We start from the raw sequence: 19,954 nt of genomic DNA, 5'->3' as shown, positions 1-19,954 counted from the left end.
TAGCTTGAACATGAAGCGCGTGGCAGCTTCGCTAGACGATTCTGTGATGTGTGTCCTTGTGACTTGCATGTCAGATGCTCAGTTGGAACAAGAAGTCGAATGATTTTACTTTAGTGAAAACACACACACACACACGCAGTTATTACTTTTCAGCGATACAGATAATTATAGTTAGCGTTGCTGCCAGTCGTGTCCATCTTCGCTGTGTACAACGCACAATGGCTAGTATTGTGCGCTCCGAGTTGGTTGATGTGCTCGGCACCACCCCAGCGAATGCACTCGATTTGTCCCGCACCGAGGGACCGAACAAGATCTTTAGCGTCAACGGCGAGAGCCGCGAGTTCCATGTGAATTATTCCGAGCAGGGTGTTGCGTATGGTGAGACGGAGAAGACTTCTGTGTCGGTCGTCCACGCCGTGAAGTTATCCGGAGGCGAGCGACGGATCGCAGCTTACAACCTATCTGCCGCGCCCGTCGAGCGGTGGGGCATCAACTTTCCCGGAGTTTTGCAACTGACAGTGGCAGGCAGCGATGCCGCGGACAGCAGTCAGATCTACTTGCCCGGTGTGCGAATGTATGACCCCACCGGCAGGACAGGTAAGAACAGCAACTATTTGTTACATGTGGTCGTACATGTACTGACAGACCTGACTCCATTGCCTGATCTGAAAGTGCATGCATTGAGACAGACTAGTTGGTGTATGTAGATCTACTAAGTATCTAGAATACTAGAGTGCTGGCAACTGAAATCCGACCCCCTGAGCGGTGCGCTCACATCGCAAAGAATGTGAACCCACCGCTCAGGGGGTCGGATTTCAGTTGCCAGCACTGTAGTAATGTGTTTGACTGTATCAGGGTGCTAGCTAGCATAGTGACCCGAGTCACATGACCTACAGTTGTGGCGAGTGAAATCCGGACAGCGGACCGATGTACCGGTACATGTGTTTTGAGTACATTTTCAGCGCTGTGGCGTGGGTCGGTTGTTAATGACTTCATGTACGTCTTGCTGAGCAGTCTAAGACGCGGAGACCACGTATGTACAGCATCATGCGGTCCGGATATCACTTGCCATGCGATAACGCTAGAGCAACAGCCATTGAGGTACGGAGTCGTCCGCGGCAGTGCCTCGCGTCCGTGCAACCGTGGCATGCAAGCCAGGCACGTTGTCAGTTGCAGCGTGTCAGGCCACTTTAGCTAAACATCACTCCCGACATCATGCCGTTGGGAAGTTAAGGTGAAGCATGGTTCACGTACATTTCCCAAACCCTGAGACCGGTGTCGTTCTCTGGCGTATCCTAATGCAAACAGCCACAGCAACATATCCTATTGAACTCTAACTCATACCATTATCATAATTATGTTGCACGGAAGAATGTTACTGGTACGTGTATGCATCATGGACTATGTGTTGGCCCAGTGGCGCATGGAATTCACTATAGGCTTGTTTGAGACTGTGTTCCAAGTTCGCGCGGTTTAGTGCAGGGGCGTCGGAAGGTATTCGACATTGGTGCGGCCGCATGAGTAGGTGGGGGTCCGACCTGGAGTCCTCCCCGTAAAAATGTTGGAAATTGGACCCAAATAGCCCATATTTCATTGCTTCAAAGTCACAAGATAAAATTATTGGTGCGGCTTTGGCCGGACCTGCTGCACCGGTTCCGACGCCCCTGCAGTGAAAACGTAGAGCGCCGTTCATGCTACACTCTCAGGCATCACCGTCGGTGACAACGCCTTGGCACAAGTACAATACACACTGGGTCGCATTGCCAGCTAGCAGCGGGAGAGTCATCCCTAGAGCTGGTGTGTACTGGCTACAATTGAGCTGAGCCGATTATAAATGAAAGATTGCCACAACTAGTATGCGAAGCCGGTTGTGTTTCTCAACGTAGCCGTTTGTAACATGGATGTGTGAATTTTACATTCTTTTACATAATATGTTGCTGCTGCTCCTGATCATGATGGCATTGTGTGTGTGTGTACATGTGTCGTTATCAGGTGATGCGCATGCAAGCGAGAGAGTTGGCCCCAGCTGCGCTGCCTTCCAGACAGCCGTCACTGTCATAGAGCTGGCTGCCGCGTATCACGGAGCGTCGCTGCAGGAGCTGCGCGAGGTTCACGAATCGTTTCGGTCCTGCGTCGTGCGCTATCATGGTAGAGTGGGACTGTTTGACTGGATGTTTCAGCAGGTAAGGTTGTGTGCTGTGTCATTTACAGTACTGTCGGGTAGCGCCGAAGAACGACCAGGCTAGAATTTCACCAAGCACAGCATACCAATGTATACACGGTGACTCAACGGTGCATAGACTGCAGTACACGAAAATAAGAAAGGCTTGGGCTGCGGGGCTGACCCCCCAGTTCTTCGGATCCTGACAGTTCTGTACTTGTATAGTATACCCTAAGCACAGTGACACTTCAGTACACTATACATGTAACGTATTACTACTGTTCTGGATGGCAATCGCCAGTCAGTCAACTGTCAAGTCAAATAGGCAGAAAAGCGTGAGCTCCCGTGCGGAGAGCAACCAGCTTTCCTAGAAATGATTGTCCAAGTGGCTACCACTACTGTAAACCCTGAAAGGTTTGCGTCAGTTTTAGTTCGAGATTTGCGAGCACAGACACATTGCACCTGGAGATGTTTGTGATTGGAGTCAATTAGTGAATTTACTCAGTTTCTTTGCTACAATTCTACGTTTCGCGCCGGGTTACTTTTGCGATGTTATACCCATCGCGGGAGGATGCCGGATCGCAAAGGTTTCTGGGTTTACTGCATCTCGAATTGATGATAATGATCATGCTTAACGCAATGCTTTACGTGCACGTTCTTCTTGTTGCTGCTGTGGGATAGATTGAGGATGTGGTCTACTCGAAGAAAGCAGTCACGCCGTTCTCCGACTTTGCACGTGTGATGGTTGATGAAGGCAAGCTGGACGGGTCGTCCGATGAGTCAGAGCACACCATGTAAGAACAAACTTCATTGCTTTCTTTTGAGTTTTTTAGTGTAGGTTTATGCACACACCGAGTGCCGTCATATGCCTTTTCGCTAAGCTACCAGCACTGAAGCACCATTGGAATACTGCAAAAGCCTTATATATAACGAAGTGCTAAATCGATACTTTCATACTGTTGCTAGTGAGCGCTGAGGAGTGAGAATCGTTACCTTTGGTACACGTAAACTGGTCAATTTTAGGAAATTATTATATTTGCGGGTCGTTAGAATACTGTAAAAGCCATATATATAACGAAGTGCTAACTCTTACGAGTTAACGAGGAGAAATCTGTCGTTAAAATAGAAATCGTTATACAGAAATCGATACATATCCTGTCCTATTGAGCGTTGAGAATGAGTGAGAATCGTTACCTTTGGTACACATAAACTAGTCAATTTTGGGAAATCGTTATATGCGGCGCCTCGTTAGAATAATGGCTTTTACAGTAATGGCTTTTACAGTAATCCCTGCCCACGCTGACTAAAAGCGAATGCAGCGCGATATCAAGGTTACTATTCTCGTCATCCTCACCATCCCTACTACCATCATCACTGTGCATAGCTTTCACTACTACAATGTAGCATGTACCGTCAAACCTGTTTTATAAAAGGTGACCCCTGCTCCAAAAGACCACTGCAACTTTAGGAGGAAAGGATGGTACTTCCAGTCCAATGACCCTGGATATTGGAGAGGAAGATTGCCTACCTGTACACGGGGACCAGACTTGTAAGGTCCCTTCAGCGGCCCGCTTAGCCGGTTTGCACAGTACACTATCATTGTTGTGTGTGCATGTCTTGGACCAAAATAGTACTTAAGTACATGTTTTGTTTCTACATTTTGTATCACAGGGTATACCTCAGCAAGCTAGTGGCTCCACCGGCGTACTACCGCAAGGTGAAAGCTAAGGACAATGTGGACGACGTCGTTCGGCCGGAGGACCGCGCAAAGTTCGACTCATTTCTGTGAACAGCCTACAACTAACATCAGTAACATGCAATCTGTGCCATGGCACAAGGTTGCCTGTAAATTAATAAGAGTGATTAGTCTTATTACTTCAAGTACTGAGCATTGAGCGGTTGAGCATGAGTAACTGCCTTGCAGCTATACCCATATTTTTACTATAGATGCTGCTAACACGGCTGGTTATGCCCATAATCATACGCACTATAATATAATTATGCTAGTGCTGCCGGTTATTTTCAACAAGCAAGGCCCCTCTTACACATTGGCTTTTTGTTGATGGGCTGGCTAGCTTGAACGTTGACATGGACTAATAAATAAATCGCTTGTTAGTAGTAGCAGTGAGTTGTTGGGCAGGCGCAGCAGTGAGATCATCTCCGCCCCGGTATAGATTTTTTGCAGGCACTAAGTGTGTGTAGCCGTAGCACATCGTGCAATACGATTGTTTCAGTTGGTGGATATGTAGACATACAATTCTTATAACCTCACTGGAGATCCTTCCATTGTCTAACGTTAGTGAATAACTGCATATCAAATTAATGTGATAAACAGGGTAAATGTCTGTATTTTAACACCAGTATTTCACCCCGAAAAAAGTCGGTGCGGCTCATTCTACGATGGTCAAATTATGTAATAAACAGGGTAAATGTCCGTATTTCGTGACAAAAAAATCTGGGTGCGGCTTATACTAGTACTCCGGAAAATACTGTAGCAAGCTATGTGCTCTCTCAGTCGTCGCAGGCCATCGATAATAATTTTTTTATTAGTCACACAGATATGCCCATGAATGGTAGAACACTGTGTTCCAATTCCTCCAGACTAGCCTGAACATGTGATTGGTTAGGCGACAACCCAGGCACACGGTGTATCACCCATGCACATGCACACCGGATTTCTCGCACATATGGTGTCACCGTATGTTTGAGTCACCCTGCTGTACATGCTGCTGCATTTGAGTCACCCCATTGTACGAGTACACGCTGCTAATTTGAGTCACCCCGTTGTACATCACGACCCAGCTGCAGCGGCCGCTGGTCAGCCCACGCCCACACACAACACCACATGGGGGAACGGTGACGTCGTTTGCCTGTGCGGCAGAGCGGCAAGAAATCCAATCTATTTTTTTTACACTATCTTTGAAGATAGAGAGCACTTAAAAAATACAAGTGCAAATAGCATGATACAAGCAATACCTAATAGACAACTAGGGCTGGAGTAGGTCTAACCGGGAAAGAAACAAGAGGTTACGAGGAATGAGGGCACGGGGGATAACAGCAACGACAACATTGCACATAGTGAGGATTTTACACCGACAGTGGGAGAAAAATGTTTTAATTTTGCCAACCGAAGCAGCGGTAGATTTAGATTTCCTGTTAGAGATTAACATTTGCAGTTGGGGGATGGGGGCTTCTGTTCGGTTTCGTACTCGCGGTAGCATCGAGCAATATAGAGAGCATAGCAGGGATACTACTAAGGCGAAGTTCAAAGGGCTTTGTCAGGCGTTGTGTTCGCTCATGTTGCACGATGGCGAAGCAGAAATCGCACCTCAACCACCCACTATGGTAACTATGGTAACGTGTACATGGATGTAGCCCGTCGTAGACAGGACGCGGCGGCAAAAGCGCCAGCAGCAACTCGAGCAACGGACAGCCGCAGTAGCAGCAGCAGTGCTCGCCTAGCTCGGGGGGAATGGCCGCGCACGATGGACTGGCACACTGGCGGATACTAGCGCAGCACAGCAATTGGTGAAGCACAAGGTGTAAGTATGGGTGCATGCATGTATGTATGCTCAGGATGACACCACCAGAAGCTGCAGTGGCTGCGGCGAAAAGCATCCGCTCCGCATGTGTGCGTCAGTGGTGTCCTCGACACATCCTAGCAGCAGCAGCAGCAGTAGTGCCTGCCACCAGAGGCACAGGTCGAGGCTCTGTCGAACTGATGTGCACGCTTGGGGCATTGTGGTGGCGGTGGCGTATTTTGCTAAAGGAAGGCAGCGACGCAGCGGACAATACTAATAAACAGGGTATGCGTGAACGCTGCTGTTGGCCAGTCAAAGGAAATTAAAATCTAAAAAAATCTCAGTGAGCCGTGACAGTGAGTGATGCATGATCACAGCGGAGTGGTACGCATGAAAGAATACTTTTGTTAGGAATTGTTGTGCGTGCGTGTGTTTGTAGGTGCGCGTGTGTGTGTATATGCGTGTGTATGTTACGGGCGGTAGTGTGAGTGAGTGCGTAGGTTGTCTCCTGGCTGACTGGCATGATGTGCTCTAGTCTACTGTGGTGGACTTAGCAGCCATTCTGCCATTCTGACAGTCTCTCTAGTACCGCCGTGGTGCTACTGGCGGTGGCTTCTCGTCATCCTGCACACATATTATACACACACAGACACACACACATCATGAGATCAATTCATACTGCTCCTCACGCTAGCAATGTCAGTATGATATTAGTTAGCACAAGGCTTGTGCCTAAAGCGCGCGCGCGCGCGCGTGCGAGAGAGAGAGAGAGAGAGAGAGAGAGAGAGAAAGAGAGAGGGGGGGGGGGGGGGGGCTCGAGGTCTACTTACATCATCGTCAGGCATTTGGTCTCTGTACGGCCCCATATTGTGATACTGGCGTGGCGGGTTGGCCATTTGCGATTGTGACGAAGGCGTGCTGCGCTGCGTACTTTGACGAGCACTGGCACCACCACTGCAACAACAACAACAACAACAGCAGCAGCAGCAACAACAACAACAACAGCAACAAAGACAACAACAAGAAAGAAAACAAGCTGAGGAGACACATTTCGCCGGCACAGCTGAGGAGACATCCCTCACAAGAGTATAAGGAGGTATGCTGTGTTATTGACGCTAATAATTGTACAGAATTTTCAGGTCTCCGTCTTATATACATGTATTATCGGTAGGGCTGAGTCGGGTAGCATTTTCTTCGGGTATCGGGTCCGGGTAGTTTTCCACGGGTAGCACGGGTACCCGATCGGGTATTGTTCCCATGGTAAGACCACAGTGCACACCGGCCCCTTCCCTTGCGCACTGGGCCATGGGTAGACATGCGTGAATTGTAGACCTCTCTCTCTTCTCTTTCTACATGATGTCATCATGGTCATCTGCGACTTCGGGTACGATTCGGTACCCGTCTACCCGAGGTCCTCACGGGTAGCACGGGTACCCGACTACCCGTGCACACCACTAATTATTATCGGTGCATTGATACGCCACATTCGACCTCCTTGTACCCAGGGTGTTGTGGAAAAAGGGGTAACTCATATCTGGAGAAACAGGGAGTACCATATTTTCCAGAGTGTAAGCTGTACTGGAGTACAAGCCACACCCAGGTGTTTTTGTCACGAAATGCAAACAGCTGTCCTGTTTATCACGAAATACAGATATCTACCCTGTTTATCACGAAATACAGATATCTACCCTGTTTATCACGGTTACAGATATCTGTCCTGTTTATCACGGTTACAGATATCTGTCCTGTTTATCACGGTTACAGATACCTACCCTGTTTATCACGGTTACAGATACCTACCCTGTTTATCACGGTTACAGATATCTGTCCTGTTTATCACGGTTACAGATATCTGTCCTGTTTATCACGGTTAATTTGACCATCGTAGTATAAGGCACACGGACTTTCTTCGGGTGAATTACTGGCTAGTATAAAGTGTGGCTTATACTCTGGAAAGTACGGTGTATGATATATGTCTGCCTATACAGTAGTATGCAAACATGTCCAAGACATTGCTGTATAGTTATGTACCTTGCTCCCACAGGTGTGACATTGGGAATGGGCATGGTGCTGCCGAGCGGGTACTGCAGATTGTCGTAGACCGGGCCGCTCTGCTTGTTCTGGATCTCGGCATGTATGCGCGTCCGCAGCGTCTCAATGTGGTGCATGACGGCCATGTAGACAAACTTGTACTGCGCCTCGGTCTGCACCATGCCAGAGCGCTGCGCGCGCACATGCTGAATGGTCTTCTGGATATCTATCTCGTAGTCGATACCTGGTCATCAATGATGTACAGTGCACACGCACACACACACGCGCATACGCAGAGAGACAGGCAGGCAGGCAGACAGACACAATACCCGTATTGATTTCTGCTCAATTACGCGTACACTACAAACACCGGCAGAGAGACTGAAACTCACAGTCCGGAGCCAGTCCAGCCAGCCAACGCTGTCCAGGCACGTAGGTATGACTACTAACTGACTAACTGACTGACTGACTGCAAGGCACTGTGATAGTACATACTGCACGCTTCAGTCTAACCGTTACGAGAATGCTAATCGGCATGTGTGCAGTCAACTGTCAAACCCAGCACCACACGATGTACAGACTGTAGTAGCAATCCGCAGCAAGCATTACAAACACATACAGAACTACAATGTTGAACTCGGATGGTGAGCCAACTGACTGTATATGATTCGTATATGATCTGGTTACGTTGGTGGACAGTTAGTCATAACTCGTAACATTTTGTCCTTCACCTTTTTTTACCAGAACTACAATGACTTACCATACTTCTGTATTACGTTGAGTAAGATGTCGATGACGATGATAGTACCCGTTCTGCCTATACCAGCACTGTTGTGGTGTACAGTTGTAGCGATAAAAAGAGCACAGTTCACAGTTCACAGGAGAGAGAGAGAGAGAGAGAGAGAGAGAGAGAGAGAGAGAGAGAGAGAGAGAGACAGAGAGAGACAGAGACAGAAAGAGACAGAGAGAGAGAGAGAGAGAGAGAGAGAGAGAGAGAGAGAGAGAGAGAGAGAGAGAGAGAGAGAGAGAGAGAGAGAGAGAGAGAGAGAGAGAGACAGAGAGAGAGACAGAGAGAGAGACAGAGAGAGAGAGAGAGAGAGAGAGAGAGAGAGAGAGAGAGAGAGAGAGAGAGAGAGAGAGAGAGAGAGAGAGAGAGAGAGAGAGAGAGTTGGCACACACAAAAGACAGAAGCACATGTTGACACATTTCAACAACACCGACTCAAACTTCACTCTAGCATTGGGTAACCATATCCTGTCTTTGATAACCTGGTGGTGAATCAGATAATCTCATCTTCCACCAAGAGAGAGGAGCCTCTTACTCTGCGAGACAAACTGGCATCATAACAAACATGTCAAATAACTGTCTACTCGAGTTATTATTTTACTAGCACTGCAATACCATAGGGCAAACGAGGTATCTTCTGGCTGCCTCACCTGCAATGTACAACCATTGGTCCTGCACCCTCCGAGCGCCTCTGTGTGTTGTTGACGTCGTGTAGGAAACTCAGCACCACGCCAGGCTTCTCGGGCACACCGTGATCCGGCCATGCCTTGAACTGGAACTGGTAGATGGTACGGACACGTGGCGGAGACTGCGTGCAAGCACAGCACAAGTTTGACAGCACAAATGAAACGGGAGCAAGCAACGGCGATGGGAAAGTGTTATCGGCATCTGCGTGTGTGCGTGTGTGTGTGCGTGTGCGCAAACACGGTCAAATCTACACTGGTTAAAGACTTAGCCAACACCCAACACCAGAGTGTGCTCAGCCAGTTTCCGTGCTAAAACTACGCACGTACGCACGCACAGACACAGGCACACACACACACACACACACACACACACACACACACACACACACACACACACACACACATGTGCCGCATCAGAGCACCCACCTCTTGCGTTTTCGCCTCGAACTCTCGGAGGATGTAATCAGCCTGGACGGTCTCCTTCAGGTTGGTGACAATGAGCCTGCCGATGGTGCGTGATGAATCCACATCCGGCCAATAACGAGTACATTTGTTCTGTATTGACAGAAACAGTTGGGAAAACAGCAGCACCACGCCACAGCATTTTTATTATATTTATTTTTTACAAATATTGTTTTTATTCCATTTCTCATTTTTCATTCGTGTTGGGTTTAACTACTCACTGTACTGATACATGGTGATGATTGTGCTTTGCTTTGCCCGTAAAAGAGGCCTTCCCTATGCCATAGCATAATGAAAACAGCACCATGCCATAGCATAATGAACACAAAGATCATGTGAGTGTGTACGGGTGTGTCGCAACTTGCGACTCTATTTGACACACACACACACGAACACACGTGCCTGCAAGCACACTATACGAGTAGATCTACATGCACTTTGTACACCATACGGACACGGGGGAATGCATGGGGTGGGGGTGCTTGCAAGTATAAAGTCACCGTAAGCACTCCATTCGTGTCAAACTGACAGAAGAGATACATCTGTGTCCACGAGCACGAACAGTTATCAAAGCAGACTTCTTCATTGCAAGCAGCACTACAGAGACTCAGAGTTTATCAGTTGCAGTCACAGGTACACAACCACAGCGTGTGTGCATGCTCAGAGTGCGCTTACACGGCCCCGCTCCACCTCGTTGGTGGTCATGACAATCACGCGAGAGTTCTCCTGCCAGACCATGCGCCAGAAGTCCACCACCGTCCCGGGGAGGCAGCCCTGCGTTGCCACGTACGACGTGTTGGCAGAGTTGTCGCCGGCCGGCGTGCTCTCAATCTAGACACAGCGCGGCAATGCCACGGGCAAGGACAAGAGCAAGGACAGAGCAGGCAGTCAGACATAACGTTATAACACAGTGTAATGAATCACCGCGTGCGCAAGCACTGTTCTTTTCGGTCTTGTTCCCACACAAGGCAATTCAAAGGAGCTGATGCTAGTTAAGCAGATACACCCACATACACCTGTACATTTTCCAAGGATGAACTTCAGTACTCACACCCATGCATGTTTACTTCAAGTACGTGCACATGCTGGCATGATATTCTTTAAAAAACAAACATAACTGCTACAGTCTTGGAGAGTCAGAAAGCCCGTTTGTTGCGTATGCAAGTTAGTCATAATATATCTATTACACCGTTTGCTACTGTATTGCGCATGCTCGCATATCGTTGTTGTTGTTGTTGCTTTACCTGACCAAGAGTAATGTCTTCCAAATGCTAAGTTTGTGCGTGCCAGTGAGAATGCATGAATGTAATGGTATGTTAGTCCGCAAGGGGACATAACACCGTTCCACATAGGCAAAACTTACCACGGCTGTAAGCGACTGTTGACAGCGTAAGTAGTCGGAGCATGGACAAACCAAACACACATGCGCACACGTATGCACCCATGCACCCATGCACACACACACACACACACGCACGCACACACACACACACGCGCACGCATAAAGAAACATCAAACTGGCTTGACCTAAATTCATCTAACATTGATAGCCTGCGCACACTGTCATGGATATGGCAATCCGGTCGAATGACCAGGGCCGGAGCCCTCAGTGTGTACAGAACGTTGCATGCAGTGCACATGTTGATGGAAACACCCATAAACAGATGGTACAGGGCCGGTCATCCCATTTTTGGTATTTTTGACACGACTGTGTTGAAAGTCGATTCCAGTGCCAAGGGAGCTAGTCTGGTCGATGACGTGTAAAGTGTTTCCAACTGGATAGCTTTCGTACAAAAGACAACAGCAGTCGCCAATGGCTAAGCTTCGCGGAAACCCCCCAAAGAGAACAGAGAACTTCACCACCACGTGTGCATGATTGCAAGGAGAGATTTGCAAAGAAGCAATCGTGTTGTAATCAGAAAATTAATCTGACGGCCCCAAGTGGTTCTGCATCATGGCCTATTTCTGCTATCCGCTTGCACACCTATTCCATCTGAGACACTCTGTTCTCAGTCCTTGCTTCCATACCTCACTCGTTATCCGGTTTACATCTGGCTGCGGCCAACTACCCTTCAATTTGTGTGTTGTCGCTATTGCTGTCTATGTCTCTGCGCGTGCCAGCATATGCGGAGCGAGAACGAAATTTACCCGAATATGCATTTCTCTATGGGTAAACGATACTATCCGGAAGAGGTGGAGGCTGGTGTGACAGCCAAGAGAAAAGCTGGAAGTGGTGCTCAGCCCACACTAGGCCCTGGTGGACTGCAGCACGTCAAGCAGTTTTGTAGAAACAACAGGTATTCTAGCAGCGAGAAAGCCAGTAGTGCCGCCGACTTGGCTAATGTCTGTCCAGCAGGTGAATCAGTAGGTGCTAGGCAGGTGAGACGGTGCCTATCACAAACCCACCGCTTTGGCCGTCCGCATGGGATATCCGTCCTCACACAGGCACACAAGCTCCACAGTTTTGCGTGGACAATCATCCACCAGGACCACGACTTTGAACGGACAGTATTCGCCGACGAAGCTTGCGTTTCTGCCGGCCCCGACAGCCGAATCATGTTTTGGTTTCCTCACGGTGCTGTGCCCGTTGTCGAACAGTTGCAACATTTGGCGAAGGTGCACGTCCTCGGTGCTGTGTCTCGGTTTGGCACAGTGGGCGACCGGGTGCATGCCAACACATGGAACGCGAACACATTTTCTGCCGGAATGGAGCAGTAGATCATCCCATCCATCAGCGAGTTCTTCGGCAACAACCGGGAGCTGCAGTTGGACAATGCGACTGCTCATCGTTCACTTAACGCGCAACAGCACATCATCGACCACGGCGCGCTGACCATCACATTTCAGCCTGCATGTTCACCGGATCTGAACCCGACCGAGAATGAGAATATTCGGAATTTGCTGAAGACGAGACTTCAGATATCGCCGATCTAGTGCCACAGATCATAATCATAAGCGATGACGATGACGATGATGAGCAGCAGCAGCAAGCACCACCACCACCACCAGGACCAGCACCAGCACCACCACAACAGCCACTACAGCAGCAGCTTGTGGCGTACGAGGAGGTGGTGGTGCTCAAAAGAGAGCTGATGGATGATGGAGGACTGGTGAAGGTTATGGTCTTGACCACTAAAACCTTCAGATACAACTGGCGGTACACAACTGCCAAACTGCGAATCAGCTGTGCAAGGCCCTGGATCTGGAGTGGGGAGCACTGCAGCCTGCCGATGTGGCGAGTTTCGCCGCATCCATACCGAACCGTCTGCAGGGCGTCATCACTAATAATGGTGGTCACACCGAATATTAGCCCAGCTTCCTGGCTACTGCAAATTAAGAAAATCAGAACAGAACTGTGTATTTTCCCTCTCTGTCTGTCTGTCTTCTTCTGTGTTTTTCTTGGTGGAAAGTTCCCGCACGTAGAGTTAATCATTTCCCGCAATGTGCATTGGCACGTGTAAAAATCCGCGCCAAATCTGTAGTTCACGAACACAATCCAAAAATGGACCAGCGCTGCAGCGCATGAATGAATGTGTGTACCGTACGCGTGTTCACGGCTGCACAGCCAGCGTCTGGTTCTAATTGGTTGTTTTCGACACCCTATTGGTCCGGTGCGAGGTCATTCGCAGCACCCCTCTTTCCTGCTTGCTGCACTTCGTATGGTTTGGTACGTGAGCACAAACTCACCTTGCCTCTTGTCGTTTCCGCCTCTACAGTTTCAGTTTCCAATAAACAGTGCCGGTTGGAATCCAGGAAAGGCATTTTGCTAAGATCTCAATCGGTATAGAGTTCTTTGCAACACAAAAAAGCAAAATCTGGCGAGTGTCGGTTTCGTTGCCAAGCATTGTGACGCCTCTACTGTGCCGGTGTAAGCTCTAAATCTACTTAGAAACGTTGTGTATTGTATTAAATTGCATGCGAGCCCCCAGCCACCTTAGCATAGCTACACTTGCACCTATAAACCGACACCAAGACAGACGACGACGTACCATGATATGATTTGCGTTGATGTAGTCGCTCGTCGATTCGTTGACCGTCTGATCCTTCAGGATAACACGTGTGTGGTCGACTGTCGGACAGGCAGGCCATAAAAGGAAACACACACACACACACACACATACACACGCACACAGATAGAATGGTATGGTATCTTATACCAACCAATGCACTAGCTGCTAGTGTGCTATGACAAAATCGTCAATGCGTATTCTTCAAAACCAGAAATCACACGTGCACACACACACACACACACACACACACACACACACACACACACACACACACACACACACACACACATGTGTACCGAACATACATTTGCCAGCCTATGTACTAGTATGTACGTGTATGTACACGTGTATGTGTATGTGTATGTGTATGGGTATGTGTATGTGTATGTGTATGGGTATGTGTATGGGTATGGGTATGTGTATGGGTATGGGTATGGGTATGTGTATGTGTATGGGTGCCCAGACTCCAGAATGAGACTTACACGGTAGGATATTCTTGTAACGGTTTTTCGTTCTATTGTCGGGATGTGCGCCCTCCTTTCGGCTGTACAGAAGTTTAGTTTCTGAGTTTTGAAGTTGCTGTAGAGAGAGGAAAGACAGGAGAAAGAAGAGAAAGAGAGAGAGGGAAGGAGAGAAACACAAACAAATTAATAACGTCCTCAAACCAAGACCTGCCAACACGGAAAGTCAGATTCTACAGAACCTGCTGTGCTAGTTGCCATCCAGAGATGGAAGCCACCACTCGGGTGTACAGCAAGAGGGTAATGAGTGGTGCGGCCAATGGAGGTGGGGTGTCTAGAGACCTCCCCTGGAGAATTTTGAATATTGCTATTGCTTAATTCTAGCCACCTGTCACAAAACCGCAGTCCAGCTAAACGGGACCGGCTGAACGAACCGCTTGCCATGGCCCTATCACTTACATCAAACTCCTCGAAGAAACCACCCTTGCCGTACGTCTCGGCGTTCTGCTTCGTCAGCTGCGAGACGCGATCCTCAATTCCGGTAATGCTAAACTTGGTTGCGTTGTACGGCTGCAGGGCAGAGAGTGAAACAGTGGAATCAGGAGACACAACATGCACATTCATCACCTGTACTTTACCAAGAGTGAGAGGACCAAGCCCTGCTTGACAGATACGGTCACTGATAATTACTAGATATAATGTACACATACGTCAGAGGTGATAGCGGGGCGACCAGGCCTCCCAGTGATTGTCAAGCCAAGATCGTACGGACCAGATCAATCCATATTCGGGTTTGCCCAAATCCATTTTTTCCAAGTGTGTGAAGATTAGAACATGAGATTGACTTATCAAGTTTATGCTAGCTAGTGTGTCTGGATACTACTGCCAGTACTAGCCTGATCTCCCAATATGCAGAGGGTGCTAGCAGCTGATTCCATCATGGACACACAAGCACCACAGCCAACTGAAACGCCACATGGCTCTGTAAACGCAAGGGGCAGATCAAGCTGTCAGCCAGTGCGATTTAGCATGGTTACCCATAGTCCTGCTAATATAGTGGGTAGGATATGCCCCCCCCCCCCACACACGCATACACACACACACACACACAAACACACACACACACACGCACACGCACACACGCACACACACACACGCACGCACACGCACACACTACCTACCTGCCGTAGATGCACCACAGTGCCGGTCGTTTCCACCATGGGATTGCTCCTATAATAGTCGATTAACTCCGGCAAGGAATCAAAGCGATCGCCACCGCCCACGTCAAACTTGTTATCTTTATTGTGTATCATGATGTGTGTAATTCGGTCTTCGCAACGTGCCGTTAGTACGTAGTCACCCGGCTTGCTAGAGCTTGCCCGGACGAGGTAGCTGCCATTCTGGCCCTTCTCCATGAGCAGCTCTGCAGCTTCCGAGCCGGATATGTGCCCATGGTACCATCTAGCACAAGTAGGTACGGGAGAACAGAGAGAATGTACAGCCGTGAGGCGTTACCAATCCCTCCCACATGTGCAGTTCAAGTATAATGTGAGGTGCATGATGGAGCCTGTCGGGTGCACACGTTTCTGCAGTAGATTAATCACTGCAGACCATCACAAGCCAGACTGCCACCCTCCCCTGCTACACACACACTCGTTAGTAGTGTGTACCTGTTAAGCTTTCCCTTTATTCCTGATGCTATGTTGGCTGGGCCAATCTGAATCCGTTGTGTTGGTCGTCAATGCCCATCTTACTGTTAATATCACCTTGGCCTTCGGTCAATCTTTCGTTAAGTGTATCAATAAATCCTTGCCGAATTGAATAGTGGACTCTCGCTTTGATCAACATTGTTGTCTCATGCAGCGTGGTTAGACTCTTGGCCATACCAACTCACCTCTCATTCGTTACTTCCTCGGAGAGTAGCGGGTACTTGAGCTCGATAATGGCCCCGCCAAGCTCCTTGAGCTGACCTTGGTTCTCCGTGTAGAACTGCACCAGCTCCGACAGCGTGGCAAACTTCTCACCACCGTACAGGTCGTAGAAGTCGCCCGTGTTCTGGATCTTGATGTGAGTGATATCCTCCGCTCGCCTGCAGCAGCATTCAACCAGCACAGCAGAGAACAACTCGAATGATAACATAGTCAACCAAGGCAGAGAACTACTCGAATGATAAACGGTCAACAGTCTCGAAAGAAAAAAATGGTTGAAAGAGAAATAGACAGCTGCTCACAATGGCCGGTGCCCCGCACACTGGGACCATCAGTGTTAGTTTTGGGCCTGTTTTGGTAATCCACATTTATTTATTCAAAAAAATATTAACAACAATGACAACGACGAAGACAACGACAACAAGAACAAGCAAAACTGGCTATAGCGAGAATAAAGATTTTAAACAACGACAATCTCTTATCGGCCACAGGCCATCGTGAGAATTAAGATTTTAAACACCACATTCCCAATGAGTCACAATGACTTCCGTTGACCATTACATTTCCTTCATGAAGCCCAGACGCACTGCACCTCACGTTGGATCGGGTTTGCAGAGAAATAGAGGCCACCAAAATGGCGACTGTTCGGACATTGCCATGGCCGCTAAAGGCATGGCCCATGGAACACAGGCGCTAGCGGCTCGGCTCGTGCATAGCCACTACCTACATGTACATGGCTTCCACACCCCGCATGATCCTACCCAACATGTATTACATGTCTGTTACATGTACGTAATGATCGTTACATGTACGTACTGTAAGTCTACACATTTTCGGCCTCCCAGGGCTAAAACACATTTTGGCCGCATCAAATTTTCGGCTTGTACTAACTGCCGCCTGCATACACTGTCACACTGAACCCTTGCAGAACATGATTTTGGCCAAACATGACCAGGCCGAAAATAGCCGAAAATAAATATGCGCCGAATATTTGTTGACTTACAGTAGCGACTATTACATGTACGTAGCGACTACTGCATGTTTACACAGCCAAGGCAGCACAGGTTCTGTGGACATACTGCAGTGTGCTGTACAGCCGCAGTGTTGAGTTTCTCTCAAACTCAAACTCTCTACTGGGCAATTACATACATGTAATCATTACAATGCAGCTTTGTGAATCAGAGCCACCATATCAGACATTGTTGTGTGACCCTGAGTGTGTGTGTGTGTGTGACGCATGTAATAGCAGTACACAAGCTGTGGCCAACGTCACAACTGTACAGCTAACGTTACATGATTGTAGTTTTAGTATACATTTATTTTACTATTTCGATAGTCTAACACAACACTGTCACGAACAGAGTGCGATACACAATGAGGTCTGTACACGAGTGGTCGCTGTGTTTATTTAGCGGAGAGACGCTGATAAAACACAACCAGGCATTATTATCAGCACGGATTGATGGTCATGCCGGATACAGGACAGCCGACTGGGTACAACATGATCGTACTCTGTCGCTCTGTCCCTGCTGGGCGTCACGACACACCTGGGCTGGGGCCGAAAGGCAGAGCGGCCAATGTCCTGTCACAGTGCGCGAGCATGTCCTTGCTCATCTTCTTCCACGCACGGAGTTGTGCCAGAGAGGAGCAAACAGTCCGTATATGGCGAATACTAGTACTACCCAGACACTGCACATGGCGCTAAGTAATTGCCATCGAAGCAAATAAAACTAAAACTGCAAAAGAAAAAGCCGCGTTACAGTACGAGTAGAAGGACCAGCGACAGCACACTGTCCGCACACACAACCGGACAGTCTCAGCACTCGAGAGAAGATACAGCAGCTGGTCATCAAAATACCAAGTCCCAAGCCACGACCGTCGCAACATCAGCACTGCAGTGCATGCAGTGGAACGGCTACATGGCCCACTCCATGCACCAGGCAGGAAGGATATTTTCGAACCATGGGCATTGCTTGAAAATCATCATCATAATAATTATTATTATTATCATCGGATTAGTGGCTAGCTGGGTAGTTTCCTGATCGAAATTGATCCGAAAATGACGGCGCAGTGGACGTATCTTTGTCACTGCTGCTCTCATCGAGCAGCGGATGGGAGGCGGCTCGATGGTGCTAATAAGCACACGCCAAACGTCGTCGCAATTTGTAAACGACATGCGGCCCTCGCGCTCGCGTCGCTTTTCGAGTAACAGAATGATCTGCATGAGCGCAGGCCGTGCGTGAAATAACACAATTATTTTCACTTCGCAACAACCGCCGCAAGTGACCAAGCCTACATTACGAACTACGAACAAACGTGCGTAAGAGCTTGGAACACACGCGTATAGCCACGCGTCTGTGTACATACAGCGTACAAGAATGGGACAAGAACGGCATGAGAGGGTAACTGGGACACATACCTGACCGACAGAGTGAAATCTCCAGGGTTGCTCTTGCTCGGCCGAACGAGGTAACTTCCATGGGTACCTTTCTCTTTCAGCAGCGTTTCGGCATCAGTTCCAGAAATGTGCGGATGGAACCATCTATAAACATCACACGCGCACGACCACGAGCAGGACAATACACGCACACATATTAGAAGACATACATCGCCTACACCAGCAGCAAAGACATGGCCTCGGAATGGATGTAACTCCAAAGTAAACTCGCCACTCGTACCTTCTCGTCGGCACGGCCATGGCCGAATTCACAACTAGCAACTGTGTCTGCACTCGGCTGAAATTGAACGCGTGACAGTAGCAGCTACTCGAATAACACTACGAACTTTGCTTCTTCACTAGCTGCTCGAGGACTGGATCGCTTACTAGGCAAATCGCCCAGCACACGGCCCAATCCTCCAATCGGACAAAAAATAGTACTGCGACGAACAAGCAACCACTGGTTGGTGGTCCAGTCTCTGATTTTTACACTCTTTGCACTCTTTGCACAGCTTCTCAGCCTTCGTTCACTCGATCGACTACATGTACATGCACTCATACATGACGTAGATCTACATAGAGTGCAATCTTCTTCATGTTCAGTGATCAAGGTGATGCCCATCCGGGAGCTACACTCTGTCAGTGTCACAGTCTGTGTCTGCTGCATGCAGCTGCTGGTAGTCGAGTCTTCACGACTTCCTTCAGTCAGACTCTTCACGCTGACGACGTGACGTAGCTCTACGTCCTGACGCGTCGACGAGTGACGAGAGACGGATTTACTGCTGCAATGTGCATGAAGAGGACATTTTGGCTACTGAAAATTGTGCTGGTTTATCGAGGGTGCTGGATTATAAAGTGCCTCTACCATCTACCTCTATCGGTAGAGTGACTCTACTCTACTCTACCAGGTAGCTAAAAACGAACGCAGCCTTACAGTCCATTCATAAAAAGATGGGTCCTGGCTCTGGCGAGCTCCCGTATTTGGCGATTTTTCGTGATTTCATCGTACACAGTGCAGTGCTGCGAACTTTGAAATTTGAAAAAGGGTCCAAAAAGGGTGCCTGAACTGGGGTTCGAACCGCAGAATGCACTGTTGCAGGCGGGGTCAAACGGCCTGGATTTTGATGGTTTTTCCCAATTCAGTGCTTTTGGGGCAAAACCTGGCCGAAATCCTATTCTTGCTATGGCTTGCTTTTTGGACAAAAAAACTTCAGAAACATAATTGGAAGAGGATTCCATATGGGATTGCAGAAAAAAATTCTAAAAAAACTCAACGTTTGACCCATTTATGGCCAAAAGCTAGAAGTTCATTTTTTTCTGAATGGACTGTAGAGGGACAAACTCTACAAGTTACAACAGTACGAGTCGTACTATTCCGTTTTTTTCTGCATTTTGTACCGTGCATGATGACGCGAAGCGGCTGTCACATGATGTAAAGTGACTGAGTCCGGAGTGTTGCACTGCATACATT

The 19,954-nt window shown here is 48.5% G+C and overlaps 2 protein-coding genes across 2 annotated transcripts; one reads left to right on the top strand and one right to left on the bottom strand.

Moving 5' to 3' along the window:
- Positions 1-29: 29 nt before the first annotated feature.
- LOC135810095 (uncharacterized) lies at positions 30-4,516 on the top strand. Its single transcript, XM_065323565.1, has 4 exons — positions 30-597; positions 1,993-2,183; positions 2,843-2,955; positions 3,833-4,516. Exons 1-4 carry the CDS (start codon positions 75-77, stop codon positions 3,948-3,950), a joined length of 945 nt encoding a protein of 314 aa, XP_065179637.1. The 5' UTR covers positions 30-74; the 3' UTR covers positions 3,951-4,516.
- A 507-nt stretch (positions 4,517-5,023) lies between these two features.
- On the bottom strand, positions 5,024-18,974 carry LOC135810086 (tyrosine-protein phosphatase non-receptor type 11-like). The gene is made up of 15 exons (XM_065323554.1): positions 18,725-18,974; positions 18,466-18,588; positions 16,013-16,207; positions 15,300-15,579; positions 14,578-14,688; positions 14,140-14,236; positions 13,637-13,716; positions 11,011-11,025; positions 10,323-10,478; positions 9,612-9,740; positions 9,150-9,307; positions 8,474-8,541; positions 7,714-7,957; positions 6,513-6,636; positions 5,024-6,306 (listed from the first exon to the last, which is right to left on the bottom strand). Exons 1-15 carry the CDS (start codon positions 18,742-18,744, stop codon positions 6,265-6,267), a joined length of 1,842 nt encoding a protein of 613 aa, XP_065179626.1. The 5' UTR covers positions 18,745-18,974; the 3' UTR covers positions 5,024-6,264.
- Between the last annotated feature and the right edge of the window lie 980 nt (positions 18,975-19,954).

This window comes from Sycon ciliatum, chromosome 1 (assembly GCF_964019385.1).
Source record: "Sycon ciliatum chromosome 1, ocSycCili1.1, whole genome shotgun sequence".
Classification (NCBI taxonomy): domain Eukaryota; kingdom Metazoa; phylum Porifera; class Calcarea; order Leucosolenida; family Sycettidae; genus Sycon; species Sycon ciliatum.
This window is presented reverse-complemented; position numbering and strand designations above follow the sequence as displayed.

Excerpts from the sequence above, each read along its gene's own strand:
- LOC135810095 (XM_065323565.1), top strand. The coding sequence starts at position 75 with ATGCTCAGTTGGAACAAGAAGTCGAATGATTTTACTTTAGTGAAAACA. Across the intron at positions 598-1,992 it reads TGACCCCACCGGCAGGACAG|GTGATGCGCATGCAAGCGAG; the intron begins GTAAGAACAGCA and ends TGTCGTTATCAG. Across the intron at positions 2,184-2,842 it reads TTGACTGGATGTTTCAGCAG|ATTGAGGATGTGGTCTACTC; the intron begins GTAAGGTTGTGT and ends GCTGTGGGATAG.
- LOC135810086 (XM_065323554.1), bottom strand. The coding sequence starts at position 18,744 with ATGGCCGTGCCGACGAGAAG. Across the intron at positions 14,237-14,577 it reads GTTTCTTCGAGGAGTTTGAT|CAACTTCAAAACTCAGAAAC; the intron begins GTAAGTGATAGG and ends CTCTCTCTACAG. Across the intron at positions 13,717-14,139 it reads TTACAAGAATATCCTACCGT|TCGACCACACACGTGTTATC; the intron begins GTAAGTCTCATT and ends CCTGTCCGACAG.